General features: G+C 44.1%; 1 protein-coding gene across 6 annotated transcripts in view; it reads right to left on the bottom strand.

Annotated features, from left to right (window-relative positions):
- Nucleotides 1-22,309, bottom strand: part of agap1 (ArfGAP with GTPase domain, ankyrin repeat and PH domain 1) — a 131,871-nt gene that overhangs the window by 51,653 nt on the left and 57,909 nt on the right. For all 6 annotated transcript variants that reach the window (XR_009804602.1, XM_061889319.1, XM_061889320.1 and 3 more), the window contains 4 exons: nt 18,477-18,604; nt 15,013-15,168; nt 14,846-14,938; nt 819-923 (listed from right to left, as the gene is read on the bottom strand). Coding sequence is in view for 5 of the 6 variants with exons in the window: in XM_061889319.1 (XP_061745303.1) it covers nt 819-923; nt 14,846-14,938; nt 15,013-15,168; nt 18,477-18,604 (482 nt within the window). In the remaining variant the exon portion in view is untranslated. The remainder of the gene's footprint in view (nt 1-818; nt 924-14,845; nt 14,939-15,012; nt 15,169-18,476; nt 18,605-22,309) is intronic.

Raw genomic sequence — 22,309 nt, 5'->3', positions numbered from 1 at the left:
TTTAAGTTTCTAGAAGGTCAAACGGCTCATAGTGATGTTAGTAGTAGTTGTGACTGGGAGGTGTTTATTACTATTTGGGGAGAGTACGCTGCCTTATGCTCACCTGCTAAACACCTATCTGCTCAACGCTGAAGCATTGACTACATGCGCTCTGAATACGCATTGCTGATTGGCTGTTACAGCTTTATATGTAACCAATCACATGGTTGTGTGGGTGGGACAATGCTGGGTGCTGAAGAAGCAAAGCAGCTTGTTAAGACTTTGGTTAAGAAACTTGTTTGGTACACCACCGTACCGAAACGGTTCAATACAAATACATGTACTGTTATATTCCTAATATATATATATATATATATATATATATATATATATATATATATATATATATGTAGAGAGAACATAAAAATAATAGTGGTGTTAAAGAGTTTTCATTAGCATTCTTGTTGCCATCAACGTGTTAATTTATGAGACTAAAACAAAAGGCAACGGTGGTCCACTATGTGACAAAATAATTGTTCATTTAAATTTTGTTGTCGCACAAATGGCAAACAGGATATTATTTTTCCCCCGCATATAGCAACCAGACATAAATTAGCCTGCCCGTTATGATGACAGCAAATGTGTTGGTCGAATTGAAATAATAAAATAAATGGACAGCGTACAGCAGCCAAGGACATGCGACAATTAGCACAAAATATTCCTGATGATTTGTTCATCAGACCAAAGTGAGACAATAGAAGAGTACAAGAAGAAGCCATAAAGACTGTGGTGTGTGTGTGTAGCTCACATGTAGACTGTGGTGTGTGTGTGTAGCTCACATGTAGACTGGGGTGGTAGGTAAGCAGCCCATTGTCGCAGAGAGTAACATACTTCTTCTTCCACTCCTTGTTGAGAGACTTGCCGCTCCTTTTCAGCAGCATACCCTGTAGACAAAGACATGTGTGGTCAATGCCACGTGTGCAGGACAACAACACACATACCCTGTAGACAAAGACATGTGTGGTCAATGCCACGTGTGCAGGACAACAACACATATACCCTGTAGACAAAGACATGTGTGGTCAATGCCAGGTGTGCAGGACAACAACACACATACCCTGTAGACAAAGACATGTGTGGTCAATGCCACGTGTGCAGGACAACAACACATATACCCTGTAGACAAAGACATGTGTGGTCAATGCCACGTGTGCAGGACAACAACACATATACCCTGTAGACAAAGACATGTGTGGTCAATGCCAGGTGTGCAGGACAACAACACACATACCCTGTAGACAAAGACATGTGTGGTCAATGCCACGTGTGCAGGACAACAACACACATACCCTGTAGACAAAGACATGTGTGGTCAATGCCAGGTGTGCAGGACAACAACACACATACCCTGTAGACAGACATGTGTGGTCAATGCCACGTGTGCAGGACAACAACACACATACCCTGTAGACAAAGACATGTGTGGTCAATGCCACGTGTGCAGGACAACAACACACATACCCTGTAGACAAAGACATGTGTGGTCAATGCCAGGTGTGCAGGACAACAACACACATACCCTGTAGACAAAGACATGTGTGGTCAATGCCACGTGTGCAGGACAACAACACACAATCCCTGTAGACAAAGACATGTGTGGTCAATGCCACGTGTGCAGGACAACAACACACATACCCTGTAGACAAAGACATGTGTGGTCAATGCCACGTGTGCAGGACAACAACACACATACCCTGTAGACAAAGACATGTGTGGTCAATGCCACGTGTGCAGGACAACAACACACATACCCTGTAGACAAAGACATGTGTGGTCAATGCCACGTGTGCAGGACAACAACACACATACCCTGTAGACAAAGACATGTGTGGTCAATGCCACGTGTGCAGGACAACAACACACAATCCCTGTAGACAAAGACATGTGTGGTCAATGCCACGTGTGCAGGACAACAACACACATACCCTGTGGACAAAGACATGTGTGGTCAATGCCACGTGTGCAGGACAACAACACACATACCCTGTAGACAAAGACATGTGTGGTCAATGCCACGTGTGCAGGACAACAACACACATACCCTGTAGACAAAGACATGTGTGGTCAATGCCACGTGTGCAGGACAACAACACACATACCCTGTAGACAAAGACATGTGTGGTCAATGCCACGTGTGCAGGACAACAACACACATACCCTGTAGACAAAGACATGTGTGGTCAATGCCACGTGTGCAGGACAACAACACACATACCCTGTGGACAAAGACATGTGTGGTCAATGCCAGGTGTGCAGGACAACAACACACATACCCTGTAGACAAAGACATGTGTGGTCAATGCCACGTGTGCAGGACAACAACACACATACCCTGTAGACAAAGACATGTGTGGTCAATGCCACGTGTGCAGGACAACAACACACATACCCTGTAGACAAAGACATGTGTGGTCAATGCCACGTGTGCAGGACAACAACACACATACCCTGTAGACAAAGACATGTGTGGTCAATGCCACGTGTGCAGGACAACAACACACATACCCTGTAGACAAAGACATGTGTGGTCAATGCCACGTGTGCAGGACAACAACACACATACCCTGTAGACAAAGACATGTGTGGTCAATGCCACGTGTGCAGGACAACAACACACAATCCCTGTAGACAAAGACATGTGTGGCCAATGCCACGTGTGCAGGACAACAACACACATACCCTGTAGACAAAGACATGTGTGGTCAATGCCACGTGTGCAGGACAACAACACACATACCCTGTAGACAAAGACATGTGTGGTCAATGCCACGTGTGCAGGACAACAACACACATACCCTGTAGACAAAGACATGTGTGGTCAATGCCACGTGTGCAGGACAACAACACACATACCCTGTAGACAAAGACATGTGTGGTCAATGCCACGTGTGCAGGACAACAACACACATACCCTGTAGACAAAGACATGTGTGGTCAATGCCACGTGTGCAGGACAACAACACACATACCCTGTGGACAAAGACATGTGTGGTCAATGCCACGTGTGCAGGACAACAACACACATACCCTGTAGACAAAGACATGTGTGGTCAATGCCACGTGTGCAGGACAACAACACACAATCCCTGTAGACAAAGACATGTGTGGTCAATGCCACGTGTGCAGGACAACAACACACATACCCTGTAGACAAAGACATGTGTGGTCAATGCCACGTGTGCAGGACAACAACACACATACCCTGTAGACAAAGACATGTGTGGTCAATGCCACGTGTGCAGGACAACAACACACATACCCTGTAGACAAAGACATGTGTGGTCAATGCCACGTGTGCAGGACAACAACACACATACCCTGTAGACAAAGACATGTGTGGTCAATGCCACGTGTGCAGGACAACAACACACAATCCCTGTAGACAAAGACATGTGTGGTCAATGCCACGTGTGCAGGACAACAACACACATACCCTGTAGACAAAGACATGTGTGGTCAATGCCACGTGTGCAGGACAACAACACACAATCCCTGTAGACAAAGACATGTGTGGTCAATGCCACGTGTGCAGGACAACAACACATTCAGACTACACCACAGTCAAATGCTTTCTTCCTTGCTCTTCAGATATTGCGTACAGTAGGATCCAAACACTAGTTGCAGAATCTCATACAGTAAATACAAAAAAATACCCAAAATGTGAATATCTCTGATGTAAATTGATGACAAGACAATGAGTTGCACAATAAGTTACAGTAGATGTATCAGTACAAGTAGAAGTACAGTAGTCAAATATAGTACCAGTGCAAGATCAAATAGTGTAAGAGTACGTACAGTATAGGAAGCAACAAATATGAAGGTGTCTACAGTTCTTTGGCAGTTAGTAGGACTTCTTCATACTCCTGTTTTTACGTTATTGACAGTCATTGAATGAAGAGTACTGTAGTCTGGTAATTACAGTGCTAAGTAAAGTGATTGTTGTGCAATTGTGATAAAGTGTCAATCAGCGATGCAGTTGAGCAGACTGATGGCTGCGAGATAGAAGCTCCTCCTGAGTCTCTGCATGTCGGCCATGAGACTCTGGTAGCACTTGCCTGGGTGGTTAGAGTCCCTCACTATCCTCCTGGCCTTGGACCTACACGCCTGCTGTAGATCCAAGATCCACACCACACAGTCTATTTCTGTTGGTAAATGTTTTGTGTCCAATGAAGAGAATGTTTGATCCAAAAACGTCCACAGACGAGTCCCATTGCATTTGAATCTTTCTAATCATGCAATTGTCCATCTTGCGCTCATGAGTGCAAAGCCCTAACAAGCTCCCAACATTCCAGAATTTGGCAGCGCCATTCACTCGTCTGACTTCTTGCCTCTTCAGGCTTGTTAACGTCGCCGCTCCTGCAGCCGCCGCTCCTACGCACATCAGCTGCGGCTGACTGAGCACAGAGGCCGAGCCATCGCCGCCCACACTTCATTTGTGTCCCGTTCATTAGGTGAGAGAGCAGGAAGGTCGTGTAGATGGCGGGGGAGAAAGGCCCGGCCAAGGGAGGAGTGACGGGGGTAATGGGAGGCGGCGGCGGCGGCGGTGGCGGATAAAACTGTCCACTGATTAGCAATTAAAGCGGCGCTGCCACGCGTGTCACTTCACTGGACCTCGACAACATTAACACGCCAACACTGACTATTAATAGAGTCCAGCCGGGAAGGGAAAGGGAGCAGTCTGCAGCGGCGAGGAGGAGGAGTCCAGGTAGGTGCTTTGCTTAAGACAGCGGTGGTCAAGAGAAGGAGCAGCGGGCCCAAGGTGACCGCCACTTTTGGTGTAGTAGACACAAGAGCAGGAAAACTGCATCCTCACACAACTGTGGTGCTAAAAAAGATTGTTAGGGCTACTCTGGCATCCTCCGACAATACAAACATGAAGCACGTTAGTCTGGTTGGAGACTGTCTGGTGTCCATGGTGAGCGTGATGGCTTGTTTGTCCTCTCATTGACTGACCACAATGTGAAGAATGTCCCCCGTCCCTCACCCGAGTCTCTCCTCTGAATAACAGGCCTCTGCAAAGTTATCCATTTGGAATTTCGATTCAATCCATTTAAAGAATTGGTATTCGAATTGAATTGGCTCCGCCCCATAGATGCTTAATTAAGGAAGTCTAACTTGTTGTCATTATAATATATTCCTCATAACAGGAAACCTTTAACAAAGGTTTTGGTTTAAATAATACAACAAAAAAACTTTAAAATCACCAAATTAAACATTCTCTCCATTTTGAAAATGTGTAATATTTTACTTGAAAATGAACAAACGACAATGGTGGTAAATGTCCATGTTGGAGTCACCAAAAACATTGGAAATTTGTTCTGGAAACTAACTCCACTCATCAAATTCAAGGTTCCCCGCGGAGAACTAAAGGCCGTCTCGCAGCTGGAATGCATGTCAGTACTAAGAAGCATCACCACAAAAGTCTTCTGTGGGATTAAACAGATCTTCATGTACAGTAAAGTCATGTTACCTATGTGCCTTAAATCCATCAATGTTTATACTTATATAGCCCTAAATCACCAGTGTCTCAAAGGGCTGCACAAGCCACGACATCCTCCCACATCAGGGCAAGGAAAAACTCAACCACAATGGGATAACAATGAGAAACCTTGGAGAGGACCACAGATGTGGGGACCCGTCCCTGGGCGACCAATGCAATGGATGTCAAGTGGATCTACTTAATAGTGTGAGAGTCCAGTCCATAGTGGATCTAACATAATAGTGAGAGTCCAGTCCATAGTGGATCTAACATAATAGTGAGAGTCCAGTCCATAGTGGATCTAACATAATAGTGTGAGAGTCCAGTCCATAGTGGATCTAACATAATAGTGTGAGAGTCCAGTCCATAGTGGATCTAACATAATAGTGAGAGAGTCCAGTCCATAGTGGATCTAACATAATAGTGAGAGAGTCCAGTCCATAGTGGATCTAACATAATAGTGAGAGTCCAGTCCATAGTGGATCTAACATAATAGTGAGAGTCCAGTCCATAGTGGATCTAACATAATAGTGTGAGTCCAGTCCATAGTGGATCTACTTAATAGTGTGAGAGTCCAGTCCATAGTGGATCTAACATAATAGTGTGAGAGTCCAGTCCATAGTGGATCTAACATAATAGTGAGAGTCCAGTCCATAGTGGATCTAACATAATAGTGAGAGTCCAGTCCATAGTGGATCTAACATAATAGTGAGAGTCCAGTCCATAGTGGGCCAGCAGGAGACCATCCCAAGCGGAGTCAGGTAGCGCAGAGACAAGAGTAATAGTCAGAAAAGGTCTGACACGTAGGCCAGCAGCTAACATTCGTCATGCTGGATTGTCCAAGTGGTTTAAGACAGGAGACATCAGCAGATTCATGTGGACTATCTTCTATCCCGGGCATGGCGTGCCATCAGTTAGCATGAAGGAGAAGCTAATTGAACAGCACATCCAGCCTCTTGATGGCTAATATCTTTCATTACAGACCTCCGCCAGCTCCGCCTCTGGGACTGGCTGGCAGGAATGACGCACGCAAGGTCTCTACGTTGGGAAATAAATATGTCCACAGGTATACTCACTTGGCACTTCCCCGCCTTATGAAGCATTGCGGCGTGGTGCTTAGGAAAAGGTCGGCATCAGAGGGGATCTCAGGAAGGTTGACAGAGATGACGTCATTTGTTAACCGCCAAAAAATGTCCAAAGGCGCTGCTGAGCATCAGAGCTCTGCTCAGGTGGGGAAACTGGAATGTGACTCCAGATTGAAAGGAAAGAAAGATAGCAGGCAGACAGATGAGGTCATTCATTAGACGCCACATCAGCCTCATAGCTGAGGGTCAAACAGCAGTCACATGTCACACAGACAAAGACATCCTGCATGACGATGCTGGAGCTCACAGAACTCAGAAACTGGACATTTCAGGCCCCCAAAGCATAAAAAGGACTTAGTAAAAGACTATCTCAAGTAGATGTGTTATAATATACAATAAAGAAAATATGTATTTTCCTCCTGCCCAGTTTGTAAATTAATCCTCTTGCAGGGATGTGAACATGATATTTTGGGGTGCATTTATTGTATCACAGAAATATTATTAAAAATAAAAATTCTAAGAAAAACATATATATGTCCACACACACATATATATATATATATATATATATATATATATATATATATATATATATATATATATATATATATATATATGACCACACATATATACATAAACACTACTCTCATAGCCTCCCTGCTGTGCACATGTTAGATCCACAGCTGCTTGGCTAAATGCCAAATATTAGCGTTGTTAAAGAAATCCCTACAATTTTTATTTTTATATTTTTAACAATGTGTGTTTTAAAGCATGCTCCCTGGCTTCTCTGTGTACTTGTATCCATAGTTTTGGCCAGCTGGCTGTGTTGCACATGCAACTGTAGCATCGCATGATGGACACGTCTCTAATAAAATGACATTCATCAGAGAAGACCTAACATGTTTGAATCCAACAAAGACTCAAATTAAAGTTGTAGAGGCTAATAGAAATATATTTGCAAATATAACTTAGATACAATACAAAACAGACCTATTTAATAGGTGTCAGATTGTTGTCAAAGATGACAGTTACAATATCCATCCATCCATTTTCTACCAAGCCTATCTCAGCTACAATTGGGCGGAAGGCGGCGTACACCCTGGACAAGTCGCCACCTTATCACAGGGCCAACACAGATAGACAACATTCACACACTAGGGACCATTTAGTGTTGCCAATCAACCTATCCCCAGGTGCATGTCTTTGGAGGTGGGAGGGGCCTATCCCCAGGTGCATGTCTTTGGAGGTGGGAGGGGCCTATCCCCAGGTGCATGTCTTTGGAGGTGGGAGGGGCCTATCCCCAGGTGCATGTCTTTGGAGGTGGGAGGGGCCTATCCTCAGGTGCATGTCTTTGGAGGTGGGAAGGGCCTAACCCCAGGCACATGTCTTTGGAGGTGGGAGGGGCCTATCCCCAGGTGCATGTCTTTGGAGGTGGGAGGGGCCTATCCCCAGGTGCATGTCTTTGGAGGTGGGAGGGGCCTATCCCCAGGTGCATGTCTTTGGAGGTGGGAGGGGCCTATCCCCAGGTGCATGTCTTTGGAGGTGGGAGGGGCCTATCCCCAGGTGCATGTCTTTGGAGGTGGGAGGGGCCTATCCCCAGGTGCATGTCTTTGGAGGTGGGAGGGGCCTATCCTCAGGTGCATGTCTTTGGAGGTGGGAGGGGCCTAACCCCAGGCACATGTCTTTGGAGGTGGGAGGGGCCTATCCCCAGGTGCATGTCTTTGGAGGTGGGAGGGGCCTATCCCCAGGTGCATGTCTTTGGAGGTGGGAGGGGCCTATCCCCAGGTGCATGTCTTTGGAGGTGGGAGGGGCCTATCCCCAGGTGCATTTTTTTGGAGATGGGAGGGGCCTATCCTCAGGTGCATGTCTTTGGAGGTGGGAGGGACCTAACCCCAGGCGCATGTCTTTGGAGGTGGGAGGGGCCTAACCCCCAGGTGCATGTCTTTGGAGGTGGGAGGGGCCTATCCCCAGGTGCATGTCTTTGGAGGTGGGAGGAAGCCGGAGTACCCGGAGTAGAACCCACACAGTCACGGGGAGAACATGCAAACTCCACACAGAAAGATCCTGATTCCGGGATTGAACCCTGACTATTTAGGACCTTCATATTGTGAGGCAGATGCACTAACCCCTCCTCCACCATGCTGCCCACAGCTGCGATATGTCCCACAAAATTATTTTTAAAAAGTAATTGATTATCGTTACTTTACCAAAAAAGTAACTGAATTACTAATGGAATTACTCTTACATAAATTTAATTTATTACGAGGATAGAAGTAATTAATAGATTGTTTAAAAACCTCAAATATCTGGAACTTGCAGCTGAAAGACATTTCATCTAAAGCTTTTAAAAGGTGGGGCCTGTTGCCAAGTGACAGGTGATGTCACCGATGGTTTTTGAACTGAGCTGTGTTTTTTAGCTTTAATCGATAACGCACGCACGCACGCACGCACGCACGCACGCACGCACGCACGCACGCACGCACGCACGCACGCACGCACGCACGCACGCACGCACGCACGCACGCACGCACGCACGCACGCACGCACGCACGCACGCACGCACGCACGCACGCACGCACGCACGCACGCACGCACGCACGCACGCACGCACGCACGCACGCACGCACGCACGCACGCACGCACGCACGCACGCACGCACGCACGCACACACACACACACACACACACACACACACACACACACACACACACACACACAATTTAAACACAGACAAACAAGAAGACTTATTTGACTAGCGTTCTCCAGGCTTACAGTACATTGGACAGGACAGCTTTGATCCCGGTCACGTGTCATGTCTGCCTAAGCCATCCCAATGTCTTTCATTAAATGTTCAGCAGAAGTCCCTGCACCTTCTGGCCTAGCCAAGTTCTTCTGAACTCCATTCCTGGCAGCCTGAAAGAAAAGCCTTCATCCCGTGACGTTCTCACCAAGCCTGCCGGGTGTGTCGCAGTAAAGGAACTTTCCCGGTCGGCTAAAAACTAATCGAGCGTCCAATTCCTCCATCAAGCGACGTTCTTCACACAATGGAGCCTCCCGGGAATGTTTAGCGGTCCGACAGCCGATCTAAAAGGAGATACCGGTGTTCTCAAGGTGCAAAAAAGAGGAGGACATGCTTTAAAGAGAATGGGGCGATCTCTGAAGGGCCACAGCCCTTTTGTTTGTGGACACTCCCTAATAGCAGGAAGCTAAATCGGAGCCGTCACCCTGAGACAGCAGACTGGAGGGGGTGACAGTGGGTGGGAGGGAAGCCGGACGCTGCCCCCCCGTTATCGCCGCCGCCATCGCAAGTCATCCATCAGGCTCTCAGACAGCAAGTGTGTGGCTACACGGAGATTGCAGCCCGGGTGGCAAGAAGCTTCCAGGCAGTCAGAGGCTACGCTTCTTTGGAATAAAACAGCAATGAAAGTTGTATCGCTCAAAATATGAAGAAAACTATCTCGATGTGCAATCTGTCTTATTACAAGGTAGGTGAAAAGGACCACACTTGGGAAATAAAGACAAAGCCTGCTAGGAGGTGGAGAAAAAGACAAAGAGCCTTAGGTCAACGATAGTCATCATGTGACAAGCCCATAACAAACACAAACTAGATGGAGATGAGGCATAATGAGCCCGTGCTCGTCTTTTAATTATTCCTCTCACTAAAATGGGAGCGACGCCCATTGAAAAATCTAATTTGCAGGGGTGAGTGTGCGTGACAAAAATGTCATCATGGCCAAAATGGCTCCGAGCGGTGACAACCTTTCACAGAGAAATGATATTTATTGTATCCGGCGAAAGGCGGATAGTGTCACCCTCGTTAAAGCCTTGATAGCAGGTCTTTAATATTCACCATCTTAATTAGGGGCCACAGTTAATTTCATTAAATTCTTTGGCTGCTAAATGAAGCAGATTATGAGACATATTTTATTGCCAAGCGTGAAATTACAGCCTGCAAGCCGCCAATGGCGGCTGAAACTAATGAATTACAGAGTAAATAACATCCGAATTAACCATGCAATTTAACTCCTGACAAAGCAGCCGGCGCCGAGGGGGGATGAGCAGACTTGTCAAAAGCAGCCAGCCCGCCGCTTGTCTGCAACCCTGGGAGCCAATTAGAGGGCTAATCACCTCCTCACAGGAAGTACACCGCCGGCCCACTTCGGGAAGTCCAGGAGTCCGGAGTGGGAAAAACTACGAGGGGGCGGAGTTTAAGGTATCTTACGCTCTTAATGTTGACTGCCTTCTGGGTTGGTGGCCACAAACACAAACACAAACATGTCCACGTAGAACTCATGGACTTTGTTGGTCGGTTTCCTGGCATGGATGCTGCTTTAAAGTAGGGCTGGGCGATATTTGGCCTTTTATTAATATCTCCATATTTTTGGGCCATGTGACCATACACCAGGGGTAGGGAACCTATGGCTCTAGAGCCAGATGTGGCTCTTTTGATGACTGCATCTGGCTCTCTGATAAATCTTAGCTGACGTTGCTTAACACGATAAGTCATGAATAATTCCACTTGTAATCACAGTGTTAAAAAAATGTTCAAAATATAAAACATTCTCATGCATTTTTAATCCATCCATCTGTTTTCTACCGCACCCGTTCAAGAATTTGCGTTAATGGTAAGAAGTTATTTATTTATTCTTGGCTAGATTCTTGGTTAGTGTGGGGCTTGCCCTCCTGGGGTTCTTCAGACCACCAAGGACCAACATAAGAGCCTGTTTCAGGGTTACAATATTGTTTTACTTTTCAATAAGTCTCTCAGTTGCTTTCCAGCAATTGTATTTTTGTCTTTCGTTTTCGCTCACGCTCCGGCTCCAGCCCCAACCCCGTCTCTCCTCCTGGCTGCTGCTTATAACAGAGCGACAGGTGACAGGTGATTAGATAACAAAGCCCAGGTGGGCCATCTACACACCTGTCACTGATTTCGAGGCCAGTCCTGGCACACCCCAGTTCGCTGCAGGCCAGCAGGCCACGCCCCCTCCACAGTTAGCTCGAGAATAACAATGTTATTACAAAGTAAAGACCACATGTCTATCACATGTCTAGTTTTTTAAAATGTAAACCAAAGTGCAGTTCCCCTTTAAGATCTCACAGCCCGGTTTGTACGCGCTTGTGCTAAATAAAATCAATTTGATGCTAATCAGTCTGTTTCTGATCCTTTTTTCCAAATGAAAATCACTAAGAGAACCGATAAAGAACAGTACCCATTAAGTAGTATCGAAAATTGATAAAGACGATCAATTCCCATTGCTATTCATCGGCAGGTAAAGGAGTCGACAGTCAAAACGCTCGGAGTACCTTGAAGGTAGAAAAGTGCATGCAAGTGAAAGCACATTCTACTTGTGTTTGCCATCCCGCTTTTCATTTGATGTGAATTTGAAGAATTTGTAGGAAGCCCTCATTCTTCCACTAGTGGTTAGAGTGTCCGCCCTGAGATGGGTAGGTTGTGAGTTCAAACCCCGGCCAAGTCATACCAAGGACTATAAAAATGGGAGCCATTGCCTCCCTGCTTGGGACTCAGCATCAAGGCTTAGAATTGGGGGTTAAATCACCCAAAATTATTCCTGGGCGCGGCCACTGCTCCCCTCACCTCCCAGGGGGTGATCAAAGGTGATGGCTCAAATGCAGAGGACAAATTTCAGTACACCTGGTGTGTGAGTGTGACAATCATTGCTACTTGAACTTGGTGCGGAGCCCCAGTAAAGAACCAAAGAATCCCAAATGCATCATCCTGCCAACATGGCTGACAGTTTGCAGAGTGTTCTTCAGGTTTAAAAGCCAGACCTTCACCTTCTTCACACTGCAAGTCAATTCAGATGTTTTTACCCACCTGTGACAGATTTTTAAATGTCAAAGTGAACAGCACAATCCGACACAGGCCTCTTTCATACGTAGACAGACACACATTGGATGTGTCTCGGCTGGGACTGCAGTCAGAACAATCGGGTCGTGTTCATCCCACCAAAACAACATCAACAGGCCATATGTTTCATAATGCTTCGCCAAAATAGATGGTGACAAAATAAATAGTTGAGAGATGAGCAGAACAGGTGAAATAATATTATTTGGGAACTCACATCAATGTTCCAGCACTGCTGGTGGAATGTTCCAATGTTCCACACCCTGCTCGTCCTCCATGTAGCAGACGTCCAATCAAACTGGGAGAGCCAACAAGCTTGCCCTCTTCCTTCTTTTTGTTGACTATAATTGTACAAAATCCTTGAAAAAGCCACAACTGCAGCAGGACTGCGACCTACTGGACTACCAATGTCCTGACGACATGTCTGCATGCGGGCCACTTGGCGTCCACATTGGACACCACGCTTTTTTTGTGCCATGTGAACAACAAAATAAAAGATTGCTTCTATAAAACAAAACAAACATCTTACTGTGAACATAGGTAACCCCTGACTCCTCCCAACATTCTTCTTCTTGTTTTCAACATTTGTTCTGAATGTTTTTGGCTTGTTGGATAACCTCAAGCTTGAAGATGTTGATTATTTCTTGGCTGACATTGAGTCATGATTTTCCAGGAGAACCCACAACGAGAGGGAAACCTCGCAAGTCATTTTTAATATCTTAAAGTCGATTGAAAAAAAAAACAATCCTTTTTTAAAAGTCATGTCTTTGGCCTATTGTAGCTCAAGGACAATTTACGCACCTCCGCTCTGCAAAGTGTGGCTATACTGCTACTGGCAGTGTGGGGTTAGCAGTGAGCAAGGCAGTAAAAGGAGAGTCGACAGGTGAGAAGTGGAATTTAAATGGCAAGAAAAGGATCCACTTTGCAAAGAATGGAAATGCCTTGACACACCCATGCACCCACACAAATATTGTTTGTAAATATTGAAGATATACATTTCTCCTTGGTCAGCTGCCAGACAAAGACTTGAGTGAGCTGTTAGCTGTCTCTGTGCCAATTAGCAGTTAATTAGCAGCTTGGACCAGATGTGGAGGAGTAAACGAGAGATATGCATCTGCTGGATTCCACAAAATGGGCAGATTTGTCAAACATTTCCTTCCTATCATGTTCCATCACAGCCACAATAATAAACATTTCACAATTCACCCAAAAAGTTAGGTCACATGGTGAATGAAAATAAAATAAAAGAGTGATATTCTTTTTCCCTGCTTGTGTTTTGCAGTCAAAAAAGTGATATTGGTGTGGCCGAGTGAAGACATGCTAGCGTGACACCTGGAAACACACACTACCTGCACAGGACCAATTAGGTCAGGCTGTTCTTGTTGTCGTGACTCCAGCGTTGTTTTTAATGAGTGCGCTGCTCACAAAAATGCTCTCTTTAGGAAGAGGCGGGCTGAACCGGCATCACCTGGAGTGGCTCTAACGAGATCAGGAGTGCCAATCAAGCGGTAGAGCGGTGAGCACGCACATGCGCACACAGGTGAGGTGAGCTCAGTTCAAATACTCAACGTCCAACTGATTTCCGCTCTAATCTTTATGACTGACAGCGCCTAGGAAGGGGTCAACTTGCTGCCGGTCGGGCGAAGACGCAACAGGAAGCAGCGATCACAAGATGAAGAGGACACTTTTGATGATGACCACCGTCTCAGCGTTCCACTGCGACCTCTGCATCAGCAGAACGAGCGGCCAAAATAATGATGATTCCTCTTCAAAAATATTCAACTGCTCTCAAACAGAATCGATGCCACCAAACGTCTTGACTCCGCCCACTGAGGTGCATTTACATCACAAACGAGTCGCCGGCAAGCGCGCGGAGGCAATTACTGGCATCTCTGTGTGTCCCGCTCGCTCTCCCGGTGTGACAGCCCCTAATCAGAGATGCAATTTGTTCATTAAGAGATTACAAACGAGGCTGCGGCACCGACACGAGGGTCATGATTAGTGCCCGCTAATTGCCTGATATGCTTGTCGGGAGGAGCCCTGCCGGATCGCCCACTGCTGCTGGGGCACATTTGCCGCAAATGAAGAGCCAATTCAGACGCTCGCCTTGCCGTCACAGCAGGTTGCTCCCCCTCCCCTTTATTTCTTGAAAAGGCTGTTGCGCCTGCCAAAGTGTGCGGCTGCAGATGAGAGAGCCAAAGCAAAGGAAGCAGCTTGATGGCGTGAAGTGGCCAATGAAGTAGGTGAACAGAGGGATGGGAGGAGTGCGTCTCCTAATGATCCGCTTGGAGGACCCCAGAGAGAGCCTGGCACTCTAATTGATGTCAAGCGTGTGATTTCACTCTTAATGAAAAACCGGCAGACAGGAAGTTTTACCTGTTTTATGGGAATGGCTCGCCCGCTGCCGATGCTGTCGGCTCGAGCCTCCAGGCTTTTCTTATCCTTCTCCGTCTCACTGGCCTTCCTCGACTGTGGACGGGACGCACTTTAATCAGCTTTGACATCACCAAGAGTTGCTAATCACAGCGCACACGCGCGCTTACGGTGAACAGGTTGGAGCGTCGCTTGGACTGCTTGCGGACGGGCGTCGGCGTGTTGGTGGTCTGCGGCACGTCGATGCGCAGCTCCTTCTGGCTGGTGCTCGGCGTGGACGGCACCGATGAGGAGTAGTCACTCAAACCGCCCCCGCCGTTTGTCGTCTGAATGGAAAAAGGAACAAAAAGAACATTCCAAATGACATTTCCCAAACTATGTTAGAGGCTGGGTCCGCTGGCATTGACACTAAGGTACACTTTGAGTAGGAGATGGCCAAAAAGTTACAGTACAAAAGGTACCACAGGATACAAGTCTGAACATTTCCAAGGTTTCAAAGATTATTTTTGGTGGATTCCTCCGTACATGCAAGACAGCGCTTTTCTCTCACCTATACTACGTGGCTAATTTGCCAAGCTTGGGTAAAAAGTGGGTCAGAGTGTGCCGCCAAACACTTTGTCATTAAGACAACAGAAAAGATAAAAATACACATCAAGGAGAATACAGACATGTTGTCTACAGCCAAGACAAACACTCCCTTCTAACAAAGTACTGCTGTCCTAATTCATTAAAAACTGTAGTACACTTCCTTTGGAAATACCGGCACTTGACCGACTGCTGAGTCCAGACGCATGTTGAGTGTGTCAGCGCATACACACAAGCAGAAACAGCATGGAGAAGAAGAATGACAAAAAAAACTCCAATTCTACCGGTTAATAAAGAGTGTGAGTGAAGTATTATGGCTTTAGAACTAACGATAAAGGTGACGATTTAAACACAGAATCCCCGCGTTGAGAGTGCTGCCTTAAAACACGTCTCGGCAAAGGTAAAGATTGAAATGACAAGCTGTCAGATCTATTAAAGAGTGACAGGTCGACTAGCTTCCCTCTTGTGCACACAACTGCTTGGTTTGTTGCCAAATATTAGCAAAGTCAAAACTGCCTCCGTAGCCTAAACTAATGCAAGTGAAATGACAGAATTTTGGAACAAATTCCCACAACTCCATTTGTGTTTTATCTTAAAACTGCTACATGTCTTACCCGTTTAGTTTTAGTCACAACATTGGCCAAAAGAACACAATTTGCTGTTTAAATGCAGAATAGCACGGAAATTGACATGAATGTGAGTGAAATGGTGTCCTTGTGAGGAGAAGCGACATTTGTTTGGGAAAATAATGTGTCATCCATCTCCTCAACACCCAATCACCCCGTCCCTAACAATGTCCAGGCGGCCACTTGAAACAACGACTAAGCTACGAAGCAATAGTAGCAATATTATGTTTTGAAAATAACTATAATAATACAATAAATATTCTACTGGAGTAATAAAGAAAATACAAAAAAAGTGTAATGTGACAAATGACATTTACACACAAATGTTAACATGACATTTTTTCAACTAGAAATGAAAAGTGCTATTTTGTAAAAATGTATACATGCCGAAGGCTCCTCCAAACTAAGAACAACAACATCAGTCAAAGACAAATCAAGTGCAAGCAAGTAGTTAATAAGTTAGTTAGCTGAAGTTCATTTTGAACATGCATACAATACAATTCAAATGTGATACATCACATATAGTTGTTTCATCACAGCACGTCTGAAGAAGAGTAGGAAGAAGCAGAGCTTATTTAATCCAACTCCTTTTCGTAACACAGCACTTTTCCCATTTCTTTGTTCTGTTTGTAACAAAACAATGAATGAATAAATAAATAACTAAATATACTGTAAGTAAACACATTAAGTACATCAATAAATATTAGACATACACACAATAATTAAAGTTCTCATAGATAAATAAATAAGTAATGTATGTTTTACCTGGGAGATGAAAGCGATTATCTCTTTTTTTTTAAAGGTTTGTTCATAATTGTTGTAGTTGGAACAGTTCCTTAAAGTGAATCACATTGGTGCTTTGTTTCATTTCTTTGCTTAATCCATTTCATCATTTATTCCACTTTCAGATATATTAAAGGTTTTAAGTGTTGTACGAGCATACAAATGTTTTAAATTACATTTTCCTCTAAGGTTATATTTCTCCTATTTTGTTGAGAAGAATTGTTGTACATTCTTGGCTTGCAGGTTATAATTTGCTTTGTACATCATTTTAGATGATTGCAAATGCACCAAATAGTTGAATTTCAATAACAGTTATTTAATAAATAAAGTGTTTGTATGTTCTCTATATCCAATATTATGTACTATTATAATTGATCTTTCTTCTAACACAGTTAGTGAACGAAGTATACTTTTGTAGTTATTTCCATATTTCTACACAATAACTCAGAAAACTGGCAGATGATCACTAATGTTGGATATCAGGGCAGAACAATTAATCGAAGTTTGATTTTCATTATGGCTTCTCACGTTTACAAAAATATAATGATCAGAAAAAAAACAAAAAACAGGTCCTGCAACATGCATGCAAACTCCAGAGCTTGTGAGGGTGGAACGGATAAGAAGCCAATGAGTGGAAAAATGCAGGACTACTAGAGGTTTGGGATCTTACTATGGTTGCTACTTATTATTCAACACATTGCTTCATCAATAATTACTAAACTCAACAAAAAATAAGGCGTATGATTTTCACGTTCAGAGTCACATAATTGGTCAATATAATGAAATTTGCTGTTAAATGCAGAATATCACAGAAATGTGAGAGAAAGGATTTCTTTGTGAAGAGAAGGGAAAATTGTTTGGGAAAATAATGTGTCAGGGACCTCTCAGTCATCACCTGAACACACAACCACCCCGTTAGGAGTCTTGCTTTGTTTACTTACTACTAAAAGACAAGTTGTCTGGTATGTTCAACATTTTATTTAAGGACTAAAATGTTCTTTGACTGCAATAAGAAACATTCGTTTAATATACTGTAGGAATTTTTGTTAAAATTAAGCCAATAATGCCCTTTTATTTAGAGAAGTATGGAAACACATTTTGATACGGTACCAAAATATTGGTATGGGGACAACTCTCGTTGAGACATTAATTTGGTTCTTGTGTCATGTGACTTGATTTGTGTGCAATAGACCAGAATGCAAATGTTTGCAATGTATAAATAAATACTAACACTTCCATGTCATTTTTACTTGTAGCTCTAATAAGTGACAATAACCTTATTCCATAAAGGTGATTAAGATCATTTTGATATTTGATTTGATATCAAAAATGTATTTGTAAAAATATGATGGTGTGTTTGGAGTAATCTGGTTTAATTTGTTATTTTTTGGGGAAATGGCTTGAAAATATTGAAGTTGAAAAGGCCTAAAATAAATCTTCTAGCATAAAACCGCAATGGGCGTGGTTGGTATTTCGTGTGTGAATTAGAAGAGGTCCAAGAAGATGAAGGACATTGTTGAGTTTGTAATGATGCTACTCTGGTTACTTGGTTGCTGCAGCTAATGAATGAGCTGCTGCTGTACATGCCCTGCACTGCCTGAGCAGGATGGTGACGAGCGAGCAGACATCCTCCAACTGACCTGGCTGGCCTGGACGCTGGGCACCTGGGTGGCACAGACGGAGGAGTGACTGGGGGAGTTGGGCAGTGATTTACACGGGCCGATGGACAGCTGCTGCTTCTTCCTGATGGCCACGATCTTCTGAGCAACTGCAATAAAAAGGCGCGAGTGTTAACGCTCTGCTGAGATATTAAATCATTGTGTACTGTCGCCGTATTTCTTCTTTCAAGGCCGCCGACAAAAAGAACACACGTTTTACAGAAAGTCATCATAACATTTCAGGATGAACCTAAAATGCACCGGAACCTTGACAAGTCAGCTCCAGTTTGCATTTGTTCAACTGTTCAATGTCTCAGTCCTTCTTGCACAAATTGCTCTTTTATAATAAAGTATGAAATGGTACAGACCAGGAACGCCCTGGTTCAATTCAAATCAGGATTAAAACAATTCTGGTCATCATATTGTTCCCATTTGGACATCGTGGGACCAAGACCAGACTTGCTGTACAATTGATGTCCTGAGAGGGAAGTGGTCACAAAGTCTCAGGTGATAAACAAGAGACCGAGCTAGGATGTTACCTTTCTTTTCACACTTCAAAGTACTCTTGTGAATGTAGTCATTCAGCTCCTTCTTAGAGAACTGCAAGCTGGGCAAGAAGTACTTCAACACTAAAAACTTGGACATTGTGCGGCATGGCTAAGATGGCAGAGTGGCCGTCTACAGAATGGAAGGTTCTTGGTACAAATCTGAATAAATGTTTGATGGTGGTGGAAAAAGGCCCAGGGCGTTCCTGTCAGTCTAAGCCAGTGCAGCTTTGGCAACCATGAATGAATGATGGCTTCTCGGTAGAGATGGCCGACAATATTGGATTGTTGTTATTATCGGCCGATAAACGCTTTAAAATGTGAAATCGGAAATGATCGGTATCGGTTTGAAAAGTAAAATGTATGACTTTTTAAAAGGCCGCTGTACGGACGCAGGGAGAAGTACAGAGCGCCAATAAACCTAAAAGGCACCAACTTAACCGTAGAGCTTGCTTTGCTTTTGGCTGAGATCAGGGATCTTGGCCTCAAAAAGATGGGTGACTGAAGGTGGGAATATTTGGACACCTCACCATTCTGTTACGATTCAGGAGCTTCAATTCAATTTAAAAAAATCGCTTATTCACGCATTTTTAATTTATGTACATTGATGCAGCTTTATATTTCTTTTCCTTTCATTGAATAAGCGTCCATCACTTGCAACTTTTAAAAACAGTGCATTGGTAACAAGACATCACATTTATTAAATTCATGCAGATGTCTGCTGAACTGGAACTCAAGCACCATATAATAAGAGTGTTTCCCACAGGTCAGGCATCTATTTGTGGTGGTGTGGTCAGGCTGCGAAGGGGGGGGGGCAGTGGCAATAACCAAGAAGAACGCGGACTTGGAATATAATTACAACACTTTATGTACATATTTACAGTGGGGCAAACAAGTATTTAGTCAGCCAGAGATTGTGCAAGTTCTCCCACTTCAAATGATGACAGAGGTCTGTCATTTTCATCATAGGTACACTTCAACTGGGAGAGAAAAAATCCAGGAATTCACATTGTAGGAATTTTAATTAATTTTTTTGTAAATGATGGTGGAAAATAAGTATTTGGTCAAGCATTCAAAGCTCTCACTGATGGAAGGAGGTTTTGGCTCCAAATCTCAGGATACATGGCCCCATTCATTCTTTCCTTAACACGGATCAATCGTCCTGTCCCCTTAGCAGAAAAACAGCCCCAAAGCAGGATGTTTCCAGCCCCATGCTTCACAGTAGGTATGGTGTTCTTGGGATGCAACTCAGTATTCTTCTTCCTCCAAACACCACCAGTTGAGTTTATACCAAAAAGTTCTATTTTGGTTTCATCTGACCACATGACATTCTCCCAATCCTCTGCTGTGTCATCCATGTATCCATTTTGGTATAAACTCAAATCGTCGTTTATTTACACATTTACAAATACATTCTTTAAAATTCCTACAATGTGAATTCCTGTATTTCTTTTTCACATTCTGTCTCTCCCAGTTGAAGTGTACCTATGATGAAAATGACAGACCTCTGTCCTCATTTGAAGTGGGAGAACTTGCACAATCGCTGGCTGACTAAATACTGTTTTCCCCCAATGTATATACATATTAATATAATACTTGCATATGTTTATAATATGTAACTACAAGCTCCATTCACAGACAGAGTCCCATTGCTTTTATGAGAAAAAAAAACATTTTTTTTTTCTATTTATTTGTGGCGGCCGTAATTCTTTCATGGCGGGCCGCCACAAATAAATGAATGTGTGGGAAACCCCGAATAAAGCAGCTCAGTGAGGTGTCTCGCTGCAGTCAGCCTCATTTTAAAGCTGACTGCATTATTTTATTGAAAATAAATGAATTATCGACGTCTGCTAATCAATTTTATAATTGTCAATGTCCAAATTGTGATGAATCTATTATTGTTGACCACTGCCTGACGGGATCAGTTCAGTGAAAATGAGCTTGCTTGGGACTGGATGTCAAGTACACACTATTTGTATTTTCCCCAAAAATAAAATACTGCAAATGGTATTTTACATCTTCAAACGTCCTAATGGGCAAGGAGCTTTTTCAGATGATGTTTTGCCTTGTTTACAAAAGATGCTGATTTTGCAGGCACACCTTGGACAGCTTTTTGGGGGGACCTGGGTGTCCTACCACCTGACACGCAGGCGGGGGTGGTTAACGGGACTTGAATGAGAAATGTGTGGTAACTGCCATGTAGCCGCTCGCCACAAATTGTAATTAGCCATAAGTAGTCGTTCTGCAAGGCAAAGCTGGTCTACGAGTCGAGTTAAGTCGAGTTAAGTCAAGTCAAGTCAAGTCAAGTCAAGTCAAGTCAGCGGCGGCAAAGCAGCGAGACATTCCACAGCATCTTGTGGAACTTGGAGGTGAGCTTGTGTGTGGTGACTTGCTCATTAGCTCTGGTCTAATTAACTCAGATGAAACCATTGTTTTAATTGAGCTCGTTAAAGGTGGCTGATGAGCAGCCCATCAAAAACATTTCCCCCCCACTGGCAAGACAATCCATGAAGTAAAGGAAGTGAAGAAAACAGACCTCTTCAGGTTTGACTTGAGATAATGACTTATAGATTAATTTGACCTCAATTCTGGCTCAACCAAACTCTTTTAAAGACGAGGTTGGACACAAGATGATCATTACCTCAATCAGGACTTTTTTTTATCAGCAAGCTTTAATGGCCGATCATGACACTGATATCTAAAACTGTTTTATCACAGTAGGCAGAAAGGGTAAATTATTGTATTAATTATTATAATTATTTGAATAAAGATGATTAAGTTAAAGTAGCAATGATTGTCACACACACACACACACACACACACACACACACACACACTAGGTGTGGGGAGATTATCCTCTGCATTTCACCCACCTCCTTGTTCCACCACCTGCGAGGTGAGGGGAGCAGTGAGCAGCAGCTGTGGCCGCACTCGGGAATCATTAGTGAAGTGAATGATATTTGTATAGCGCTTTTCTCAAGTGACTCAAAGTGCTTTTACATAGTGAAAGCCAATATCTAAGTAACATTTAAAGCAGTGTGGGTGGCACTGGGAGCAGGTGGCTCAAGTGCTTTGCCCAAGGACACAACGGCAGTGACTAGGATGGCGGCAGCGGGGATCGAACCTGGAACCCTCAAGTTGCTGGCACATCAACTCTACCAACCAAGCTATACCGCCCCAAGTGTACTTAAGTGTACTTCCTTATGAAAATATGAACAATCCACAATTGAAATATCATAAAGACATTATAAATAAAAGTTAGTGTATGAC

The sequence above is a fragment of the Nerophis ophidion genome, linkage group LG27 (assembly GCF_033978795.1).
Source record: "Nerophis ophidion isolate RoL-2023_Sa linkage group LG27, RoL_Noph_v1.0, whole genome shotgun sequence".
Classification (NCBI taxonomy): domain Eukaryota; kingdom Metazoa; phylum Chordata; class Actinopteri; order Syngnathiformes; family Syngnathidae; genus Nerophis; species Nerophis ophidion.
Note: the sequence above shows the minus strand (reverse complement) of the source record. Positions and strands in the feature narration are given on the sequence as shown.